The 23268-nt window shown below is 43.5% G+C and overlaps 1 protein-coding gene across 1 annotated transcript; it reads right to left on the bottom strand.

Moving 5' to 3' along the window:
* Window positions 1-13801: 13801 nt before the first annotated feature.
* GLRX (glutaredoxin) lies at window positions 13802-21927 on the bottom strand. The gene is made up of 3 exons (XM_040448174.1): window positions 21628-21927; window positions 17110-17229; window positions 13802-15062 (listed from the first exon to the last, which is right to left on the bottom strand). Exons 1-2 carry the CDS (start codon window positions 21832-21834, stop codon window positions 17116-17118), a joined length of 321 nt encoding a protein of 106 aa, XP_040304108.1. The 5' UTR covers window positions 21835-21927; the 3' UTR covers window positions 13802-15062; window positions 17110-17115.
* Between the last annotated feature and the right edge of the window lie 1341 nt (window positions 21928-23268).

Here is a 23268-nt window from a genome sequence, read left to right as displayed (position 1 = left end):
TAAGTTTGTTAAAGTGTGTTTTATGGTTTATCTTCATGAATGCTTCACGTAAACTTGAGAAGAATATGTATTCTGCTGTTTTGAATGTAGTCTATAGATGTTGATTATATCCAGTTGCTTAAATGTGATTTGAGTTAAACTATGTCCTTACTGACTTTTTGCCAACTGGATCTATTTCTGGTAGAGGGGTGTTGAATTCTTCAATTATAGTAGTAGATTTATTGGGGTGTCTGCATGGTTCAGTTGGTTAAGTGTCTGACTCTTGATTTCGGCTCAGGTCATGATCTTATGGTTATGAGACTGAACCCCAAATTGGGCTCAGCACAGAGCGTGGAGCCTGCTTGAAATTCTCTCTCTCTCCCTCTCTCTCTGCTGCTCTCCCACTCGTGCTCTCCCTCTCTATCAAAATAAATAAACTTAAAAAAATAATGGTAGCTTTATCTAATTGCTGTTCTATCTACCTATATGTTAAAGACTGTTGTGTCTTCTTGGAGAATTGACCCCTTATACTTATGTAATGCCCTTTTTTATCCTTGGTAACTTTCTGGTCTTTGAAGTCTGCTCTGCCTAAAATTAGTATAGCTTTTATCTGTTTTCTTTTGATTAGTGTTAGCATGACATATCTTTCTCCATCCATTTAGTTTTAATGTATGTGTCTTTACATTTTAAGTATATGCCTTGTTTTTTGATCCACTTTGACAATGTCTTTAAATCAGTGCATTTTGACCATCGACATTCAAAGTGATTACTGGTATACTTGGATTTGTTACTACTTTTTATTTTTTGCCCTGTTCTTTGTTCCTATTTTTTTGTCTTCCATTCTTTTTCTGTTGTTTTTTTGTTTGTTTTAGTTTTATTTTTTTTAAAAATTTTTTTTAACGTTTATTTATTTTTTTGGGACAGAGAGAGACAGAGCATGAACTGGGGAGGGGCAGAGAGGGAGACACAGAATTGGAAGCAGGCTCCAGGCTCTGAGCCATCAGCCCAGAGCCTGATGTGGGGCTCGAACTCATGGACCGCGAGATCGTGACCTGAGCTGAAGTTGGACGCTTAACCGACTGAGCCACCCAGGCGCCCCTGTTTGTTTTAGTTTTAATTGAGCATTTTATAAGATTTAGTTTTTTCTCCTTTCATAGCATATCAATTTTTTTCCTTACCTTTTCTAGTGGTTGTGTTAGAGTTTGAGTATGCATTTCACAACTAATCCAAATCCACTTTCAAAGAACACTGTGTTGCTTCACACATAACTAACAAACAAATCCTCATTCTCCCTTCCCTCCCTTGTATCATTGCTGTCACTTGATTCACTTACACATAAGCCTACGTATGTCCATATACTATATACCTAAGCACGTGCAATCAAATACATTGTTGCTATTTTTATTTTGGATAAATTGCTATCTCTTGGTTCAGTTATGAATACTGGCAACAAATTCCTTCCATTTTTGTGTGTCTGAGGAAATCTTTTTTTCTCTTTCACTTTTGAAAGGTAACTTTACAGGGCACAGGATTCTAACTTGGTGGGATTTTTCTCTCAACATTTTAAGTATTTCAGCCTACTGCTTGCATGGGTTATGAAAAGAAGTCAGATGTAATTTTTATGTTTGTTCCTCTATAGGTTAGATATTTTTTTCCTCTGCCTTCTTACAGGGTTTTCTCTTTATCTTATATTTCTGTAGTTCGAAATTATATGCCTAGAGACAGTTGTTTGGCACTTACCTTGCTTGATGTTCTCTGAGCTTCCTGGATCTGTGGCTTGGTGTCTGATATTAATTTTGGGAAATTCTTAGTCCTTATTGTTTCCAGTATTTCTTTTGTTCCTTTTTCTTCTCTTTCTGGTGTTCCCATTTTGCATATATTTCATTTTTTATAATTGTCCCATAGTTTTTTGATATCCTGCTCTCTATTTTTTTCCCCCTGTCTTTTATTTCTTTGCTTTTCAGCTTGGGAATTTCCCTTTGAGATATTCTCAAACTCAGAGATTCTTTCCTCCATCTTAGTTTGTTTGAACTGCTTAACAAATTACCATAGACTGAGTATCTTATCAACAACAGTGAGATTTGTATCTCACATTTCTGGAGGCTAGAAAGGTCAAGATGCCAGGTGAGAACCTTGTTCCTTGGTCCTGGCTTCTCACTGTGTCCTTACATGGTGGAAGAGGTTAGTGAGCTCTGTGGGTTCTTTTATAAGAGCACTAATCCCACTCATGAGGGCTCCACTCCCATGACCTAATAACCTCCCCAAAGCCCCACCTTCTAACACCTTCACATTGGGTATAAGAATTCCTCCATGTACATTTGGGGGATAGGGTCATTGAGACCATAGCAAATGTCAGTCTACTAATGAGCCCATCAAAGGCATTCTTTATTTTTGTTACATTGTTTTTTATCTCTAGCATTTCTTTTTGTTTCTTTCTTGGAATTTCCAACTCATTTTGTACATTGCCATTTGTTCTTGTGTGCTGTCTACTTTATCTACTAAAACCCTTAGCATATTAATCATAGTTGTTCCAAATTCCCAGCCTGATAATCCCCACATCCCTGCCATATCTAAATCTGGTTCTGAGGCTTTCTCTCTCTCTCTCTCTCTCTCTTCCAGCTGTGCTTTTTGCCTTTTAATACACCCTTAGCATTTTTTCACATGTCCTGGGTAAATGTTGTAAATAAGACTTCAATAATGTGGTTATATGATGTGTGGGGGGAGGGGAAGCCTTCCACAGTCCTTTTGGTAGGTGTCAGTTTTTAGTGAGCCTGTGCTTCTGCACTGTAAGGTTCAATGTCATCCCCCCTCCCCTAGCCGGGTACAATAGGACGGCTAGGATGGAGATGGGCATTTCCTTTTTCCTTTGTCGAAGACTACAGGGAGTACAGATGGGTTTTCGCCTCCCCCAGGTCAGTTAGCTTCTGATGAAAGTCCAGCAGTTTAGGCCCAAGTTAAAGAGTTAACTCCCGAGAGAATAGACCTTGTTAAGAAAAACAGTGTTCATGTGGCACTGACAGTGGCACATGTCAAAGTTGTTTTTGTTTTTGTTTTTCTCCCCTCCCCCTGCTGGAACCATGAGGGGACTTTTCTCCAATATTCACTGTGAGAATCTCTTTAGAAAAATAGGAAGCAGACCTCACAAAAAGTGGGGGCTCCCTGGAGTTTTTAACTCTTAGATTGTCCACACTGGGCCTCCAGCAAATCACCGATTATAATTCAGGTCTCCCTGCACCGACACTAATCCTCATGGAGCTCCCTGCTCTGGTCAGTTGTGATTCTCTGTATCTGCCTGTCAGTCTCTCCAATGTGGAGGGCAGTGGTTTAACCTGTGACTTCATTTCTCTTACGGATCTAAGAAACACCGTTAATGTTTTGGTTTATTCAGCTTTTCACTTGTTAAAGTGGAGTGTCAACTTCTAAGCTTCTTACGTATTGAATTGGATGCTGGAAGTCCTCAAGTGCGTAAGTTCTTAAAGTTTATCAGATAAAATGCATAGACTTTGAAAATGAGTGCAACTCCTGCAGCCAGCCAGTTGTGCAGCCCAGCATTCCCCAGACTCATTTGACCATCAGACCCCTTTTTTCATGTAACATTTATCAATGTGGCATGGAGCCAGTGTTCTGAAGTATCTATTCTGGGAAACACTGAGCTAAGAGACAGTCATGCTGGAGAAGTATCAGATCATTTCTTGTGGTTGTGGCTCAGCACCCAGAGGCCTGCGAAGGCCCTTCAGTCATTCCTTTGGACCAGGAAATACCTGTAGGTCTTCCTCACGGTGAAAGGCCTAATAAAGGACAGTGTGGTTGTAAGTATGTGCACATGTGCTCCTGGAGGCCTGCTGGACTCAAATCCTGGCTCTGCTGAGAGATCCTGGGTAATCTACTTAACCTCTCTGTGTGTTGCATCTTTAGAACAGAAATGATGGTGATAGTGATGAAGTTTTGGGGTGATGGTGGAGTGGTCTGGAGCCGATGGCCAAGAAAGAATTCTTGAAGATGTCTTTGGTACAAAAAGGTGATTTTATTTTATTTTATTTTATTTTAATATGAAACTTATTGTCAAATTGGTTTCCATACAATACCCAGTGCTCATCCCAACAGGTGCCCTCCTCAATGCCCATCACCCACCCTCCCCTCCCTCCCACCCCCCATCAACCCTCAGTTTGTTCTCAGTTTTTAACAGTCTCTTATGCTTTGGCTCCTTCCCTCTCTAACTTTTTTTTCCTTCCCCTCCCCTATAGTCTTCTGTTAAGTTTCTCAGGATCCACATAAGAGTGAAAACATATGGTATCTGTCTTTCTCTGTATGACTTATTTCACTTAGCATCACACTCTTCAGTTCCATCCATGTTGCTGCAAAAGGCCATATTTCATTCTCTCTCATTGTGACGTAGTATTCCATTGTGTATATAAACCACAATTTCTTTATCCATTTATCAGTTGATGGACATTTAGGCTCTTTCCATAATTTGGCTATTGTTGAAAGTGCTGCCATAAACATTGGGGTCCAAGTGCCCCTATGCATCAGTACTCCTGTATCCCTTGGGTAAATTCCTAGCACTGCTATTGCTGGGTCATAGGGTAGGTCTATTTTTAATTTTTTGAGGAACCTCCACACTGTGTTCCATAGCGGCTGCACCAATTTGCATTCCCACCAAGGTGCAAGAGGATTCCCGTTTCTCCACATCCTCTCCAGCATCTATAGTCTCCTGATTTGTTCATTTTAGCCACTCTGACTGGTGTGAGGTGATATCTGAGTGTGGTTTTGATTTGTATTTCCCTGATGAGGAGCGACGTGGAGCATCTTTTTATGTGCCTGTTGGCCATCCGTATGTCTTCTTTAGAGAAGTGTCTATTCATGTTTTCTGCCCATTTCTTCACTGGATTATTTGTTTTTTGGGTGTGGAGTTTGAGGAGTTCTTTATAGATTTTGGATACTAGCCCTTTGTCCAATATGTCATTTGCAAATATCTTTTCCAATTCCGTTGGTTGCCTTTTAGTTTTGTTGATTGTTTCCTTTGCAGTACAGAAGCTTTTTATCTTCATGAGGTCCCAATAGTTCATCTTTGCTTTTAATTCCCTTGCCTTTGGGGATGTGTCAAGTACGAAATTGCTGCGGTTGAGGTCAGAGAGGTTTTTTCCTGCTTTCTCCTCAAGGGTTTTGATGGTTTCCTGTCTCACATTCAGGTCCTTTATCCATTTTGAGTTTATTTTTGTGAATGGTGTGAGAAAGTGGTCTAGTTTCAATCTTCTGCATGTTGCTGTCCAGTTCTCCCAGCACCATTTGTTAAATAGACTGTCTTTCTTCTATTGGATATTCTTTCCTGCTTTGTCAAAGATCAGTTGGCCATACTTTTGTGAGTCCAACTCTGGAGTCTCTATTCTATTCCATTGGTCTATGTGTCTGTTTTTGTGCCAATACCATGCTGTCTTGATGATGGCAGCTTTGTAGTAGAGGCTAAAGTCTGGGATTGTGATGCCTCCCGCTTTGGTCTTCTTCTTCAAAATTACTTTGGCTATTCGGGGTCTTTTGTGGTTCTATACAAATTTTGGGATTGCTTGTTCTAGCTTTGAGAAGAATGCTGGTGCAATTTTGATTGGGATTGCATTGAATGTGTAGATAGCTTTGGGTAGTATTGACATTTTAACAATATTTATTCTTCCAATCCGTGAGCATGGAATGTTTTTCCATTTCTTTATATCTTCTTCAATTTCCTTCATAAGCTTTCTATAGTTTTCAGCATGCAGATATTTTACATCCAAAAAGGTGATTTTATTAAAGCATGGGGACAGGACCCATGGCCAGAAAGAGCTGCACTGGGGTCATGATGGGTAACTGATTATGTGCCCTCAGGTTGGGAGGGGGTCAGGGATAGAGTAGGTCTCTAAGCTATTTTGGAAACGAGGTTTCCAGGATCTTGAGGGGGGTGAGCTGTTGCTAGGGAAGCACCATTTATTACTGTTTGGTAAAACCTCAGTCACGAGACTTTCAGATGTATATCAGGGGCCATAGGCTTGGAGTGTGATTGCCAGCATATACCCTGGGGGAGTTGAGATAAAGGAAGTTTCCAGTGGAATTTTTATATGTTAAAGTAGACTTACAGTATGCTCAAGGTTGGGATAATGTGAAGCCAAGATGCTCTTTTGCCCCTAGCAAAATGTTATCAAGACAACGAGCTCCTAGAGGGAGGTCACTCTGCTGGTTTCAAGGACTTGTCAGTGGGCTGTTCGCAGTAAGGGAATTTAATTTTTAATTTGCTTTTGTTTCTTGCATCACCATGGCAAGCACTTAAAGCTCTTTCCTATGTTCTTGGGTAGCCAGGAGTGTCCGAGGAACATCACATATTACACCTTGGGGTTGGGGGTGCTGTTAGCCTGTACTTTGCCCTCAGCTTGCCCCACGCTCTCTCATCAATAATAGTTGGCTTATAGGGCCACTGGGAGGATCACATGAGTGAAAACATGTTCAAAACATAGAATGAGCTTGGCCTCCGGTGATAGCAGCTGAGTCTATCTAAGCTGCTTTCATCAGAGCATGCAGACTTTTATATTCTCCTATTCCAGCCAATGGGTAGATTCTATAACCTTTTAAAAATGCCTGGGAAACATGGGATAAAATTCATTATACACTGACTTTGATAGGAGTTAACCATTATTTGCTACTACCTTTAGTCTGTGGCTGTTTTCTAGATTCTGATCTGTGCAAATAGGAAGGTTGAGAACCAGGTGTTAGCCATCTCTTTGGTATAGGACAATAGCTTCTGATATTTCCAAACTTCTGGATACTCCCCTCCCCATTTTTTCGATATTAAAAGATGGGACAGACCACAGCCTCTCCACATATAGTGGTTATGCTTTAGCCACTGAGAAAACAGTAATGGTCAAAAGCTACTATAACTGCTGAGATGCTTTTTTTCTTTTTAAGTAAATTAACTATTTTGAAGAGATAATTCTATGTACATGCAGTGATCCTTTAAATGAATTTATCTTTTATTCCCTGCTGCTGTTGCCATACAAGAAAATAAACCAAGAAAAACTTCTAACTAGGTAGACCAATTGTTCACCTTTTTTGAAATACTAGAAAAAAATAGATGTAGTAAAAGATACATAGAAAGGTACGTCTTTGTATATACCTGTGGAAAATGGGAACATCTGTGGATGTTCTGACCCTGTCAACAGCCCTGAGACCATACCAGGTTTCTGTAGGTCACAGGGTCCACTCTCCACAAGCCAAAGAATAATCAGTGGAGAGAAGAGGCCTCACACTAAAGATCATCTCATTATGGGGAGCACATAGCCCTCACTCCCCAGATTCTCACAAAGGGATATTTCTCTTTTCATGCCAGCTCAGGTGTGCGTGAAGGGGCACTTTGTGTTCATTGCTCCAACCCTCACTTGGACAAGGGGAGTTTTCCTTGTTATATTAAGGACAGTCTATTGGGACATACTTGAGTGGGATAAGTTGTCATCAAAAATGGCCCAGAGCCACATTTATCCCTTCTCTGGTGCTGCCTGTCTCAGGCTTTCTGGGTTGGGAAAAGAACTACGGCAACTTTCAGGTTAGCTTACATTTTTTCTGTCTCAGGCTACTCACATTCTTCTCTTTTGAGAGGGCAGCCTGTAATCCATCCTTTTCTTCCCTCACACTCTGCACTCTCTGGTCATCCAATGACTGTGTTTGTGAGTGACATCTTCCACTCAGGTGACTGGTTAAAGGCAATCAGAGTCAACCCTGTGTGCACACTCTTGCCACAGAGGGGGGATTGCATTCTAGATGCTAGGGGACAGGCCTTGTGGCCACAGCTTCCAGCCAAAGTCTCTGATTTGGTCTTCCCAGGAGTTGTTGGTTTTTCCTTCCCAGAGTGGATCCTCTGGTCTGTGTCTGACACCTCTGGTTAGAAGGCAGGGCAGATTGTCTTAAAGAACATTCATACCCAATCCTTAGGATGACTTGGAAGAATAATAGCAAAAGACAAATAGAGTGCCTGGGTGGCTAAGTCAGTTGGACATCTGGCTTGGCTCGGGTCATCATCTCACCTCTGTGGGTTCGAGCCCCATGTTGGGGCTGTCTGTGCTGACAGCAAAGAGCCTGGAGCCTGTTTTGGATTTTCGATCTTCCTCTCTCTCTGCCCCTCCTCTGCTTGCGCTCTCTCTCTCTCAAAAATAAACATTAGGGGCGCCTGGGGGGCGCAGTCAGTTAAGCGTCGGACTTCGGCCAGGTCACGATCTCGCGGTCCGTGAGTTCGAGCCCCGCGTCAGGCTCTGGGCTGATGGCTCAGAGCCTGGAGCCTGTTTCCGATTCTGTGTCTCCCTCTCTCTCTGCCCCTCCCCCGTTCATGCTCTGTCTCTCTCTGTCCCAAAAATAAATTAAAAAAATAAAATAAAATAAACATTAATTTTTTTTTTTTTAACAAAGAATAAGGGGCGGGGTGGGGGGGTGCGCCTGGATGGCTCAGTTGCTTAAGCATCCGACTTCAGCTCTGGTCATGATCTCACAGCTCACAGGTTCAAGCCCTACGTTGGGCTCTGTCCTGATAGCTCAGAGCCTGGAGCCTGCTTCAGATTCAGATTCTGTACCTCCCTGTCTCTCTGCCCCTCACCTGCCTGTGTGCTCTCTCCCTCTCTCTCAAAAATAAATACCTTCATACCCCACCTTAAAAACAACTTGTAATTTTATGTATAAAGTAGTTGAAGTCTTATGAGGCACACAAGAGAAAATCGAGAAGGCAGTTCTCTCACAAGAGAAAATCGAGAAGGCAGTTCTCTCTCCCTGAGTGAGCTCAGCTGCAGGCACCCGGAGGCTACTTCAGCCCTGCTAGCAGGGAGGGGGCCTTGACTGGGCAGGAAGAGCCATAAAGAATCAAACCCCAGGTGCACTAGGGGCAACCCCAGAGGGTGACACGAAGCTCTGCACTTTCATTGGCTCTCCTAACACCCCTTCTTCTCCTCTCCCCCCTCAGCTCTGCACAGCTCACCAGAAAAGTCCCCTGGGGACAGAAAATAGAAATCTGTGTATAAATATAGACCTGAATTTAAATATCACCTGTGTTTAAAGCGACCAGGCTAGAATTCTCTCCCATTAATTGGCAAGATTAAATTCTACTCTTTCAAATGTTTAATGTATTTAATAAGAAAAGGCTATTAAGAAAAGAAAGAAATTTTACTTAAAACATTTCAGGAGCCAGGTTCTGTAACATACATCCCAGGACCTACTAACAATTGCTATGGTACAGTGCATTAGGGCGTGTGGCTTTCTCTTACAACCAAATATTAAGAAAATGGCCTAAAAATAGTCACTGGGGATATAAATAGTGTGGTCTGAGCCATACAGACCACACTGTCACCCTGCGAGTTGTCTCCCCATAAGGACCATCTTTGGACAGCCCTGGAATTTGGAGGAATGGCTGTTAGGTGTCCCACTCCAGGGCCCAGGCTGGAAGCAGCAGACTGCAGGCCGTTATGAAAATGAGACACCCGCAGAAGATTGAATCGCTTTCTTTTTAAAGTAAACAGAAGGAGTAGAGCTTTGGCTACGATTTTTTTTTTTTTTTTTTTTTTTTTTGGCCTGGTTATTCTTGTTGCCTTCTTTGCAAACCCCTTGTGCCAATGTCTTGGTGTCCTTTGGATGCTACTCCTTTTTCTCCCTAAGTATCACAGAGAATTATTCAGCCAGGAGCTGACAGAAACCAGGAAAGGACATGAGAGACTGCACCCTGGCCCAGAAGCTGCCAAATCCCTTTCCCCTGCTCGGCAGCCAGCACCTGGCAGCAAGACCCAATGCCCCAGCTTTGACACTGGGGAAACCGAACAGCTTAAAAGAAAAACACCCAGGAACTAACCATTGAGGGATCTGCACATGATCGTTCATTCATTGATTGAGTCATTTATTCATTGATGTATTCATCCTAACATCTGAGAGATATTTATCAAAATGCCCACTACGTGCAGCCAGTTTTCTCGATGCTGTAGATAGAGCAGTAAATCAACAGACACAATATCCTGGTCTCAAGGGGCTTATATTTTAGTGAAGACAGACTGTAAACAAAATAAATTATGCACTGTATTAGGGGATGAATGCTGTAAAGAAAAACAAAACAAGGAAGAGGGATAGGGAATGCCACGTGAAATTTTAAGTCAGGTGTTGTGGGAGGCCTTGTTGAGAAGGTAGCATTTGAACTAAGACTGTGGTGAAGGCCACCAGTTGATGAGCCCAATCTGTGCACACAAATCGTCTAACCAGGTTTTGGTGCCTCATTCTTAAATATGCACAGATGGCCAGATGTCACCTGTTCAGAGCAGAACATTGAATGGCCTTCACATGTAAAGCAGAAATGGAAAATAGGGACTCGGGGCGCCTGGGTGGCGCAGTCGGTTAAGCGTCGGACTTCGGCCAGGTCACGATCTCGCGGTCTGTGAGTTCGAGCCCCGCGTCAGGCTCTGGGCTGATGGCTCAGAGCCTGGAGCCTGTTTCCGATTCTGTGTCTCCCTCTCTCTCTGCCCCTCCCCCGTTCATGCTCTGTCTCTCTCTGTTCCAAAAATAAATAAACGTTGGAAAATAGAGACTCAGAGGGAAAAGAGAAAATGTAAGAATCAGGAGAGAGCTTTTTAAAAAAACCCTAACTGGGGGCACCTGGGTGGCTCAGTTGATTAAGAGTCTAACTCGATTTCAGCTCAGGTCATGATTTCATGGTTGTAAGATGGAGCCCCACATCGGGCTCCATTCTGGGTATGGAGCCTGCTTGGGATTCTCTCTCTCTCTCTCTCTCTCTCTCTCTCTTCTTCTGCTCCTCCCTGGCTCACACTCTCTGTCAATAAGTAAATAAATAAGTCACAACTATAATTAGTATCTTTGAGAGATTAAAAAAACATTTGCATTCATAAACAAGAACAAGAGGAAAAAAAAATGAAAACAACTAAGAACAAGAAAGAACTCTGGGAAATAAGAAAAAATCATAGTTGGAAAAAGTTTAGTAAAAGTTTAAAAAAAACACAATAACCTCAGAGAGAGAAGATATTGCATTCATGAAACAAAAACATTTCTACAAAAAAGAAACATTCAGACAATACTGAAGAGCTGTTGGCAATTAAAAACATAATATTAGAAATTAAAAACTCAATAGAAAAGTAAGATGAAGATGAGTAAATCCCTCAGGGAAAGAATAAGAGAAAATATAACAAAAATTAAAGGACAAGTCCAGGAAAGCCAATGTTTGACTGCTAGGAGTTCCAGAAAGAGTATACAGAGAAAATGGAGGGGAGGAAAGTATCAATGAAATAATCCAATAAAACTGTGGATGGACCCTTCAAACCTTCAAGGAGCCCCCAAAATGAATGAAGATAAATAGACCCTTACAAAGCATATCACCATAATATTTCAGAGCACAGGTCTTAAAGGGAAGATTCTATAAGCTTCCACAGTACAAAACAAGTAAGAAAACCAAGCAGGTCATCTATAAAGGTTTAGGAATCAAAATGATTCCTAACAGACTTCTTAACAGCAGCACTGAAAACAATAGACAATGATCAGTGTCTTCAAACTTTTGGAGGAAAATGATTTGCAACTAGCAGCTATAGCCAGATGAACTATCAATCAAATATAAGCGTAGGATAAAAGCATTTTTAGCCAAGCAAGATTTTACAACTTTACTTCCCGTTCTCTTTCTTAAAAACCATGGAGGATATTCGGCCTTCCCAAATAAAAAAGACTGAAAAAAGAGAAAGTCACAATCTGATAACTTGCTTTTTATAACCATTCTCCCCTTCTTTCTTTTGGTGTAGACACCTCTGAATTATAGCGGAGCAAGGGGTTCCCACTGGGGACACCATTGTTTGGCCTCCCTTGCAGCTAACAGGGACCATAGATCAATTCTGGCCAATGGGATGCGAGCAGAAATGGTGCATTCAACCCTTAGCTGATTGTGACTTTGTGGAGTAAAGCCACCTGCCTGTCTCTTGAGTGTCATGAGAGAGAGAAACAAGCTTCTATCTATAATAATACTACATCGTTGTTAAAGCAGTTTAGCTGTAACAAATATGTACGGAGAGTGGGAAATAGGAGATCCATCCCAGGAGAGAAACAGAGTACCCAGAATGACAGCAAAGGAGATCCTTCCTTCACAGGGAAGACAGGTGTGCCCAGACATAGAGGGCAACCAGCCCAGACCAGAGCAGTGTAATTATCCATTTGGTGGTTCTCCAGTTTGTATCCTTTTTTTTCCCCTAACTTGAGCACAGAGTACCCAAATGAGCTTGAAGCAGATCCTTAACTGTACTTAGCTTGCCTTGTGCTGATGACATTTCTTCAGACCACACACTTGGCTAGGAGAGGGCACAGGCGTGCCACACTCACATAGAAGTGGTGTGCTTTGACCTGCTCCTGACAAATGGAGTTGGGCCATGGAAGGAGAGAAGGCAGAGCAGCCCCCTTCCATTGACTCTGTTTCTAGAGGATGCCCAGTATTTGTGCACACACTAGCTTTCCCAACCATGGGGTGCCCAGTGTTCAGGGGCTGCCCCTTTGGTAAACTCCTAGGGAAGCTGAAGCCAGTCTAGGACCCAGAGCCTCTATTCAGCTTATCCTCTCCTGGGGCCATTCATCTGATTATGATAATGTTGTCCTTGCCTTACTCAGCTGGGTTGGTGTTTGTTACTGCTTTTCAAAACTAAAATGTGTCGCTTAGGGATATTTAGGGAGTAAAACCACAGGGAAATATCAGAATGATTACAACAAGAGTGAGCTAGTGATTACCTCTGTGGAGAGAGGAAGGGGATATGTTAGGAAGGGGCACATGGGCCTCTCTGGTGCTTTATCAGTACCTTAGAAGTACTCTGTTATATAGGTGCTTTATTTCTTTACCTAGGAGGCAGATACATGGCTGTAATTTAAATAGAGCTATGCATTCTATACACTCTTATATATGTCTAATATGTCTTACAGTATTTCTAGATAGGCTTAAATGAAACAGATAAATATGTGGTCAGACAGGGGTTTTTGTGATGGGTGGAGTCAGGAGTACTTTAGGTATTGACATTGTTTTAAGTTTATTTATTTTGAGAGAGAGAGAGAGACAGAGAATCCCAACCCGGCTCCTCACTCTCAGTGCAGAGCCCAATGTGGGGCTTGATCCCCTGAACCGTGAGATCATGACCTGAGTTGAAATCGAGAGTTGGATACTTAACCGACTGAGCCACCTAAGTGTTTCAGTATTGTTTGAGATTTTAAACCTCATGCATGTATTGCTTTGATAAAATAGATCTTCTGTGCTAGAGTCTGGACAAAGATATTTAAGTTGGGACTCCTCCTTTTGAGTATTTCTGAATGTGGCAAGACCAGTACAGAGGATTAACTTCAATTCAACCCAGTGAGAATTTTGAAGTACCTATATGCAGAGTGCTTTGGGATACAGAAGAGAGAGCAATAGTTTTTTATAGTCAAAAGGCAGTGAGAAGAGAGGGTATGTACAAGGGAGATGGTCTGTTAATCAGGCCTTGAAGGAGAAGTTTGAAAGTAAATCAAAGGGGAAGAAAGGGCATCTTAGGATGAAGTGTGAAAGAAAGTGTGAGCAAATGGTCTGGAGTGGATCACAGACTGCAGGTTGAATACCGCACAACCTCTGGAGGGCACAGTGTTGTGCAGTGTGTAACTTGCACAATCATGGACAGCAATCTGGTTGAAGGGTATTAGGTAAGAAATGGAAAAATAGAATGTGAAATGAAAAAGACTGTTTTTGAATTCTAAACATTATTCAATAGGTTAGTGTTGACATATTCAAACTATTTGTCATTTCAATATGAAATCTAAAAATCACATCAACCATTTGTACTTAGTGAAGGATAAGAGCATGTGCCTTTATTTATAATGATTGAGAACAAACATGAATAAAGTTTTAATTTGGTGTATTTCACAATACCATTCCTTAAGATACTGGGAACATAGAAAAGAATTAGGCAAAAATCATTGTCATCTCTGGATATTAGAAAAGAAATTAACCATTCCCACTAGAGACCACAGAAGGAAATTAACTTAATATTGCAGTTCTAGATCAAACTTCACAGTGAAGAACTCTTAAGTTTTCAGAGTGAAGGACAAAGGAGGGAGAGACAATCATTTAGGACCATGTTTCTCAAATTTGGCCCCTTTTACAGACATACTTTTGGGGAAGGGGTTTGTAAATTTCCTGTGGTAACATTTTAAATGTTGCATTTCACTTCTGTTCATAATCTAAACAATACACTCTTCTTCTGGATTGCCTGGATGACCATCTTCCATAACAGAGGAGCCCCGTGATTGCAGCAGCTACACTGATACCTCTGATCCCTGTGGCACCAAGTGAAGACCAACAGTGCTTAACGTTTCATGTGGTGTTTCCCAAGTTGGGTCCTTAAGACCCAGTACAGAGTCTCTGTACTGGTTCAACAGAATTGTTGAACATGTCCTATGAGATCTGTGAGTTGTCAAGGTTAGAACACGGATTCAGAGCAGTGATTCCCAAGATAGGATGGGGTGGGTTGGGGATAATGACTGGGAGACACATATAACTTGAAAAAGCACATTCAAAATACCTATTGTTTTTGTAATGCAAATTCTATCAAGCTAAACTCAACCAAGTAACTTTCAGGCAATAGCAGGAAACCAATTATAGATTAATCCTAAAGAGGATTGGAGTAATCTTGGTTGAGAAACACTGGCTTAGAGGTAGAGGGGTCCTAGCATATGGAGAACATAAGAGACATGTGCCCAAGAGAAAGAACGTCTTTTGGGTCACTGAGTCAATCCTAAGCTATAACTTGTCATGGTCTTTTGGAACCCAAAGTGCCAATGGAGAAGAAACCCAAAATGTCGATCAACCTTCTCCAACCTGTGGTTTGGGGCAAGTTGGTCCACTTTTAATACTGAGTCAAAAGAAGGAAAAGCTGTTTTTGCCAAAAAATCCACCCCCCCCCTTTTTTTGGGTGAACACATTTCAGAATTTTAAGTAAACAGTTGCTGTGGCCGTTAGCCCCAGATCCATCTGCCAGGAAGTGTGGTCCTCCTTTGAAATGCCATCCAGCTCTCAAGGGGGTATTATCCTGGCATCTGCCCTGCCGGGAAAACAAAATACAAAGAAGTGGATTTTCTTGGAAAGGTAAATTCCCTTCATTTTTCTTTCATTACCAGAACAATTACTCTTGCTATTTAAGCACATCTGTTACAGCCTTGAGATACAGTTGGCAGCAAAATGCTGAGATCATATAATGCTGAAGGACAATGCAAATAAAGAGACCTTGTGAATAAAAGGTACTCGAATCCCCACCCCAACACAGACGTAGTGGGGGCAGTGGTCTTTCATATCTCTCCAGGTAAGTCATTAGTTTTCTTCTATTTTTAATCTAAGCCTACATTGCTAAAAAGTGTTCCGGAATAAGAAACATTTGGCACCACAGTTAATTGGCTTTTAAGTGCTTTGGTACACGGGGTGAGGCCAGAAGGCTAACACAAACAGACGTAGTGTTCATTGGCTGTGGTGATGCAGTAGAATTGTGATTAGGAGCTTTCTGATATTGGCCACTTTATTTCAAGGTATTCAATTACACTTTTTCAGACTTTTTTTATAAAACTTCTGTTTCTATTTTGAGTAACCACCACAAATTACATATGTGCATTGCTCAAATGTAAGTTTTTATTAAACACCCCTCAAAGAATATTTGGTCTAAGAACTATACATTAGTCAAAGTCTCCTTTGACTGATCAAAACCACCGAGTCTCTCTGTGTGGCCTACCTAACAGCTAGCTAACAGTAACAAGAGCTGGCGGAAAGAGGAGCTTGTCAGACCCCACAAGTACCCAGGTTCCTTTTTCAGGAGGTCATCACCCTCTGGCTTTCCATTCAGCCAATGATTTCCTTTGGGTGACAGCTGTAGAAAGCTTTGTTTCGATGTTTGGGAAGCCAATTAAATTGAATTGATTTTCAGTGCGAACATACGCAATGCAAAACAACCTTGCTTTCACATTGCATGTAAAATAATCAAATTACTTACCGGGGCCTGTGCACCCTGCCCCCACCCACATTTCTTGCTGCTACTCATTCTCATGCACTTCACTCAGTCTGTTCTTGCTTGCTTTCTGCTCCTTGAATATTCCATACTTGTCACCCAGGGGCCTTTGCACTTGCTCTTTCCTCTGCCTGAAAACCTTTTTGGCTTGATCTTTACATGGCTGTCCCCTTCTGGTCAACCAGGTCTCAGCTCCACCAGCTGAGAAAGGCCTTCCCTTAGCTTATTAGCTAAATTGGCTCCCTAACCCCTGCCTCATTCTATCACATTATTCTAGTAATTTGTTTCAGGAATTATTTACTTGTTTTTGGTTGGTCTACCTCTCTAGAATGTAAGTTCCGTGTTATCTTTTTGTTTGTCACCATATTCCCAGGGCCTAGTACAGTGTCTGGCATGTAGTAAGTGCTCAATAAGTATTTGTTAAATGAAGAGCGAGTGAAAGCATTTCCTCCCACTGACACAATCTCTTTGTAAAATGGGAAGCTCATAAATGACATCACAGTTCTTTTTTTTAATTAATTTTTTTTAATGTTTATTTATTTCTGAGAGAGAGACAGACAGTGTAAACAGGGAAGGGGCAGAGAGAGAAAGGGAGACACAGAATCCGAAGCAGTCTCCAGGCTCTGAGCTGTCAGCACAGAGCCCGACATAGGACTCGAACCCAGGAACTGTGAGATCATGACCTGAGCCGAAGTCAGATACTCAACCGACGGAGCCACCCAGGTGCCCTGACATCACAGTTGTCGAGATCACCCCACATCACTCTTTCTCTAGCCAAAGTGTCTTTCTGAATTATAATAAAACATAGCAGGGGCACCTGGGTAGCTCAGTCAGTTAAGCATTGGACTCTAGATCTTGGCTCTGCTCATGATCTCCAGGTTTGTGGGTCTGAGTCCCTTTGAGCTGCATGGCGGGATCTGCGCTGAGGGTGCAGAGCCTGCTTGGGATTCTGTCTTTCCTTCTCTTCGCCTCTTCCCCACTTATGCACAGGTGTTCTCTCTCTCTCAAAATAAATAAATAAACTTAAAAAAAAAACCCACAGCAGAATTACACCATCTCTCACTGTTCCTGGCCGGGCGTGCTGCCCTTCACTCACCTGTAATTACTGTAGAGCTCCAATCTGTTTTAGCCGCTTCAGCAGCTCCCCACTCTGATGCATATCCATTAGGTCAGTGCATCCACCTATACAGTCTTTACCAATAAAGACCCGAGGTACCTAAAGAAAGCAAACGAGCCAAGATAGGTAAGGCCCTTCATCATTAGGTTAGAAAGAATGGCATCTTATCCTTCCTCTAACATTTCCCATGACCCAAAGCTTTTAAAATCACTTTACAACCTCCTCATGTATATTCTTTCCGGTTAGAACTTGGTTAGAAGCATGAAATTATTCACTAAACAATTATTTTCAAGCCAACAAGTCTGTCAGCTGGAGAATGCTGTGCACAGGTTTGTCTAGCTTGTCCCCATGACCTAAAAATTTCACTCCACATAAACACATTTCAGGAAAAGAATTTCGGCTGGCTGCAGGGAGACCACCCTGATTGAATGCTGGTTTCTCTGAAGTTGGCGCCACACCTGAGCCCTTATGCAGACTGAGCCAGGACAACCAGGAAGGAGTTTTTTCTAAATACAACCAGACAAGTATTTGCATTAGATCTCTGTCCCTGATGTTCAGATTCACAGTATATTAGAGTCATTTCTCTCTGTTGTGTGCTCTGTCTTCAGCTGGTGAAGGGGTGGTGATATCTGACTCTCCCTTCATTCCTGGCCTATCATAAGATGTTTAAATGCTGTAGCTCACCTGTTTTGGTATCCCTCTGACACATATGAGTCATCGAAGGCATCATAACTGATGAAGGGTTGGTTAAAACATAGGTTTCTACTACCTTTCCCCCACCTGCCCAAATTTCTCATACAGAAGGTCTAGGGTAGGGCGCAAGAATTTGCATTTCTGACAAGTTCCCAGGTAATGTGGACTCCTCTGCTTCAGGAATCATATTTGCAAATGACTGGTAGACACTGAGCAGTTTATTCCTCCCCAGTAAGCGAGGCTTTGAAAACCCAAAGCTCAGCAACAGCCCCCAGCCACCTGAGACAGGTTCTGAAATATGATCGGGCTGTCTCCAGGGTGGAGTTTTTGCACACCATCTGGCAAAGATGGGGGTTTGCCCGAGAGCTGAGAGGCCCCTCTGCCCTTACACCCACCCTCTAGGCAAGAGCAAAACCACCTGAGGCACGGCAGTGACTGACTGGAACCCACACGCAGAGCTGACTGCAGGCTGCATGTGACAGCGTGGGGGACAGTGGTGACAGAACCACAGTCTGTTGATTCAGTTGAGGAAGGAGAAACACGTGCTCTGTGCGCACCCCTCCTGGCCCCAGCCGCCTCTTCCAGGAACCTGAGAGTCTCTTACCATCAAGAAGCAGAAAGTAAACTGCCACCATGAAAGCAAGCTTGCTGTTACTGGGGCCTGTACTCTCCTGGCACACCTTTCTAGGGGCCCCAGCCCCAGCTCGGCTCCTCCTCTGTGCTCCAGGCTGCTCAGACCCAGCTCGGCAACTGCCGAAACTCATCACCACCTCCTTGGTTAAGTCCCTGGGACAAGCCACCATTATTTCTTCTCATCTGAGGAACTGCTCTAGCCTCCAGATGTCTCCCAGCTTCAGCCTTCAGGTGGCCTTCCTACAGTCACTTTTCCCCCCCAGCCACCAGTGACCCTTTCAAAACGAACATTAGGTTATTCTTCTGCTGACAACTCTTCAGTGGAATCTCATTGCACTTTAAAAGCCACAGTCCTTATGATAGCTTGAAAAGGCCTTCCCAGCCTGTCGCCCATTACCTCTCCAACCTCATCTCCTCCTATTTTCCTGCTAACTCAACACTGCTCCAGACACACAGACCTGCTTGCCAGGCATGCAGCCACCACAGGACCTCTGCATGTGCTGTTCCCACTGCCTGGAATACTCTACTGCTGAATTTCTGCATGCCTTGCTCTCTCACCTCCTTTTGAGATCTACTAACATCAGTGAGGCCCTGATACTCCATTGAAAGCTGTCCCTCGCTGCCTACTGTCTATCTCCCTTTCTTACCTAGTTTTTCCCCATAGCACTTATCACTGACCACCCTCTGCCATACTGTTTTACTTCTCACGTATACTAGAATGTCAGTTCCACAAAGGCAACAGTTTTTGTTTGTTCTGTTCACAACAGTTTTCCAATGTCCAGTAGAGTGTCTAGTATGTAGTTGGTGGTTTCAAAATTGCCGTACCCAACAAAACTCTCCTTCAAAAGTGACGGAGAGATACTTGGTCACACAAGCAAAAATTGAGGAAATGCGTTGCCAATAGATCTGCCTTGCAAGAAATGTTCAAGGAAGTTCTTCAGAGAGAAGGAAAATGATCAACTTCATGAACTTGGATCTACTTAAAGTAAAGAAGGGCATTAGAGAAAGAATAAGCCAAGATGCCGATCTAGGAGCTTTGGCCAGAGTAAGACCAAAACAATTTTTTCAGGTACAGGGCCTGATTGAAGACCTAGGTTTCTGTCATCAGTCAAGTCCTGCTCGGCTCTTACTGTGGGCAGTCACTACAGGTCATTACAGGGTAAGTAAGATAGCAACTATTTCCAGGTCTCCAGCCTCTTCGCATATAAACCCTTCACTCTTAGGGAACAGGAAGCATACGCCTTAAAAGGATCTGTTCTTTACCTTGGAGGAATGCATTCAGGACTCAAGAACCTGTGAGAAGTATTTTTAAAACTTCAAAAATAGACTTAAGACCACATGAAAAAGTGTTGCTCTATGAAGAAATGGAAAAAAAAAATGTGTTGAATGAAGAGGTTTCTCCTGCTAAAGAATAGAGGATGCCAGGCTGAGAAGTAGCTCCCAAGATTTGCTGGACTTTGGAATTACCTGAGGATCACAAACATTTTCCCCTCCCGGCCTTATTGAGGTGTGATTGAAAAATAAATGTGTACATATTTAAGGTCTCCAATATTATGTTTTGATATACATATACACTGTGCAATGATTACCACAATCAAGTTGATGAACACATCCATCACCTCACATAGTTAACTTTTGCATCCGTGTGGTGAAAACACTTTAGATCTCCTCCCATAGCAGATTGCAAGAGCACAGTACAGTATTCTTAACTGCAGTCAGCATGCTGTCCACGAGATCCTCAGAACTTACCCGTCTTAAGACCGAGAGTTTGTATCCTTTCATCTGGGGATTTAAAACTATTGCTGGCTGCTTCTTCTGACATGTGATTTAACATGTATGAGGAATGATTCGGGCATCTAGATTTTGTAAAAAGCTCCTCATGTGATTCTCATGTGCAGCAACATTTGGGAACCACTGGCTGAGAGGGATCCACCCGTCACTGCGGGGTCCTGGGCACCGCTTTCTCTTCGGACTCCAGGCAGCCTGTACAGCTGGCGGTCCAGCCTAGCAGCAAGAGTCTCTGACCACTGAGCCCTCCCGCTGCAGAGACAAGAGTTCTCAGCTCACAACTGACACCCTGAAAGCAATAGGCTAACAGGTTTAGCCTCCCTCTGTACCAAAATACTGATTTCTGACAGGAGAGGAAAGGAGAAACAGCCTCTAACGCTTTATACTCAGAACCCAGAGAAAATCCTGAGTCAAACTAGAATGGAACTAGGGTACGTGCTTCTGCAAATGCTGTGTCTGAGAACGTGCATCCCGAGAAGGGCTGGCGTGAGCTGGTGGACAGGCAGTTACCACACCCAGTACCACAACTGGTAGAAGCTACCTGGTTGGCTGTCCATCCCACCAGAAGCCATGGATGCTGAGGAAGAGGAAACCTTTTGAGGTAGAGAACAGCAGTTCTTAGTGGGGCTCACGGTCTAAGAACAAAGGGGACTTGGAGGTGCCTTGCGCTAGACTGATCTTGCAGCCAGGGAGGTCCTTGAGGATCATCGAGGTGGGGTCTTGCCCAGGGTCACACAGCAAGCCATTGTGAGAGCCAGCCTGAAACTCTGGCCCCTGAACTTCCTACCAGGACAGGCCTGGAAACTTCTGTAGTTCAGAAGAAGGGACAAATAATGAGCCTTTAGATTTTTCCAGTGGGAGGAGTTAGAGAAGATATGGAAGAATGAGCTAATTGGGTAATAAAGAGAGCTTAGAGAAAAGATTGAAGGACAGCAAATCCCACTTGGCCAAGTGAACACAGAACAAAGAGCGCACACGATTCCCATGTTCATAAAAGAACCGTACGGATCACACTCGGCCCCTCCACCCCACCTTCTAGCCCCAGCCCTGCAAGCTGAAAACTGTCATTTCCCCGGCAGTGCTTGAAACAAAGACCCGGGATGGCTCAACAACTCCCCAGACAGCTGCTGGACCCGCGCTCCCAGACGCACAGCACAGGGTCTGCGAGGACCTTTGGCTGCAGTCCAGCTGCCTGGTCCCTGGAGCAGTGTCTTCTCTCTGGCGCCCTCCCCCACCCCGCAGAACCCTCCCGAGCCTTGAGTGACGACTGAGTGACGGAGCCCTAGCGGTGTCCTAGAGAAAGGCACAGGCAGGCATATCCTGTGCACAGCCCCCACAAGATAAAGGAATCTGAGAGCTTTCGCCCAGCCTTTGAGAACTCACTGTTCTGGCTCCAGTGAGCTGTTGCAAATAATCTTGAATCTTGCTAGTGTCACTGGTGGCTGTGATATCGACAAATTCCAAAACCCCTTGTTTGAAGGGCAATTGGCTGAGGAGCTCTTGGGTCCTCTTGCAGTAGGGACAGGAGGGCTTGATGAACACAACCACCTTCCCGGGCTGGATTTTGCAGTTCACAAACTCTTCAGCCATGCTGACAGGCGGCCACCTCCAGGGGAGGAATCCTCAATGGCAGGTAATGCTCCGAGTGTAAACCGGTGGCCTGGCCAACTGGCGCTTATTTAAAGGAACCTCCCTGGAGGAGGAGTTTGCCCAGCAGCGTGCTGGATTTTTAAAGGGACAGATCCAATGTCATGTCAGTCTCGTACGATTCATCAGCTAGAGATGCAGAGAAGAATGCATACTTCTGTTTAATCAGTGGCTGTGCCCAGGGTGGCAGTGTGACCTCAGCTCTTTCAGGAGCACCTGCCCTTTGGCAGAGAGCACAGTCAAATTACCCTTTGGAGAAGCATATAAAGTATGCAGACCAGCCCCAGGGAGGGGGCCGAGCCAGCAGTGACTCCTTAGAGTCAAATCTTTGTTTTCCCTCCCAGAGATGGCAAAAACTCACACAGAGACAGAATCTTTCATGAAACAGAACACAGTGAAATCACTTTAGAGGAAGTGAAACTGAAATTGTGAATTGCATCCATCTTGAGGTTGCTCCCCTGCGCATTTTGCTTGGTCTGGTTGATGGTTATTAGTTCCCAACACATAGAAATCCAGAGATTTCACAAAAGAGTCTGGACTTGCAACCTTTCTCTGAAAAGTCTGGTCTCAGTGACCTGTGGCAGCTGCTGGGGCTGAGTAACTGCGTTCCATCCCCACAGGGCAGATAGGGACTCTGGTTTACTACCGATGGCTAGCTCCTTGACCGCCAGAAGCATCTGCTTTTGTGACCCTTGAACATCAGTTTTCCATGAAAGCAAATTTCAACATCCGCCCTGATTTCAACTGCAGGCTTAATGAGGGTGTATTTCTCTGTTTAACCCTCTGTTTGTGACCCTTCCTACCACCTTCACCTGAAGCATATGAAGACACGAAGATATGAAGCAAGGGCTGTAAGACAGGAAGTTGTGATGTTCTTTGCACACCCCACAGTCCCTAGTGGGGGGGAGTGGAGTCTTCTGTTCCAGGTTCAGTTCTGACCCCTCTGTGTGCAGTAAGTTAAATACATAAATCAAGGAAAAGCCACCTTTGAAGGTGAATCATCCTTTTCCCCGGGAAGTAAGTTATTTATTTATTATCTTATTTTATTTATTTTTAAAATACTTATTCACTTTTGGAAGAGCACAAGTTGGGGAGAGGCAGGAAGAGGGGGACAGAGGATGGGAAGCAGGCTCTATGCTGACAGGCTGACTTCAGTGAGCCCAATGTGGGGCTCGAACTCACAAACCGGGAGATCGTGCCGAAGTCGAAGTCAGATGCTCAGTTGACTGAGCCACCCAGTGCCCCTAGGAAGTTTTATACTGAAATGCTTTTCCAAGAGGTGGGACTGGGGCCTGTGCTGGACACCTCCACTGATTGTTTTGTTGGTGGGATCCCCAACATCGTGTGACTGACAGAGGGAAGAAGATGGGCTCCCAG

This window comes from Herpailurus yagouaroundi, unplaced genomic scaffold, assembly GCF_014898765.1.
Source record: "Herpailurus yagouaroundi ecotype Mexico unplaced genomic scaffold, PumYag 29, whole genome shotgun sequence".
NCBI classification, from domain to species: Eukaryota; Metazoa; Chordata; class Mammalia; order Carnivora; family Felidae; genus Herpailurus; species Herpailurus yagouaroundi.
The sequence above is the reverse complement of the archived record's forward strand: the minus strand, read 5'-3'. Positions and strand labels throughout refer to the sequence as shown.

Excerpts from the sequence above, each read along its gene's own strand:
- GLRX (XM_040448174.1), bottom strand. The coding sequence starts at position 21,834 with ATGGCTGAAGAGTTTGTGAACTGCAAAATCCAGCCCGGGAAGGTGGTT. Across the intron at positions 17,230-21,627 it reads AGCTCACTGGAGCCAGAACA|GTACCTCGGGTCTTTATTGG; the intron begins GTGAGTTCTCAA and ends TGCTTTCTTTAG.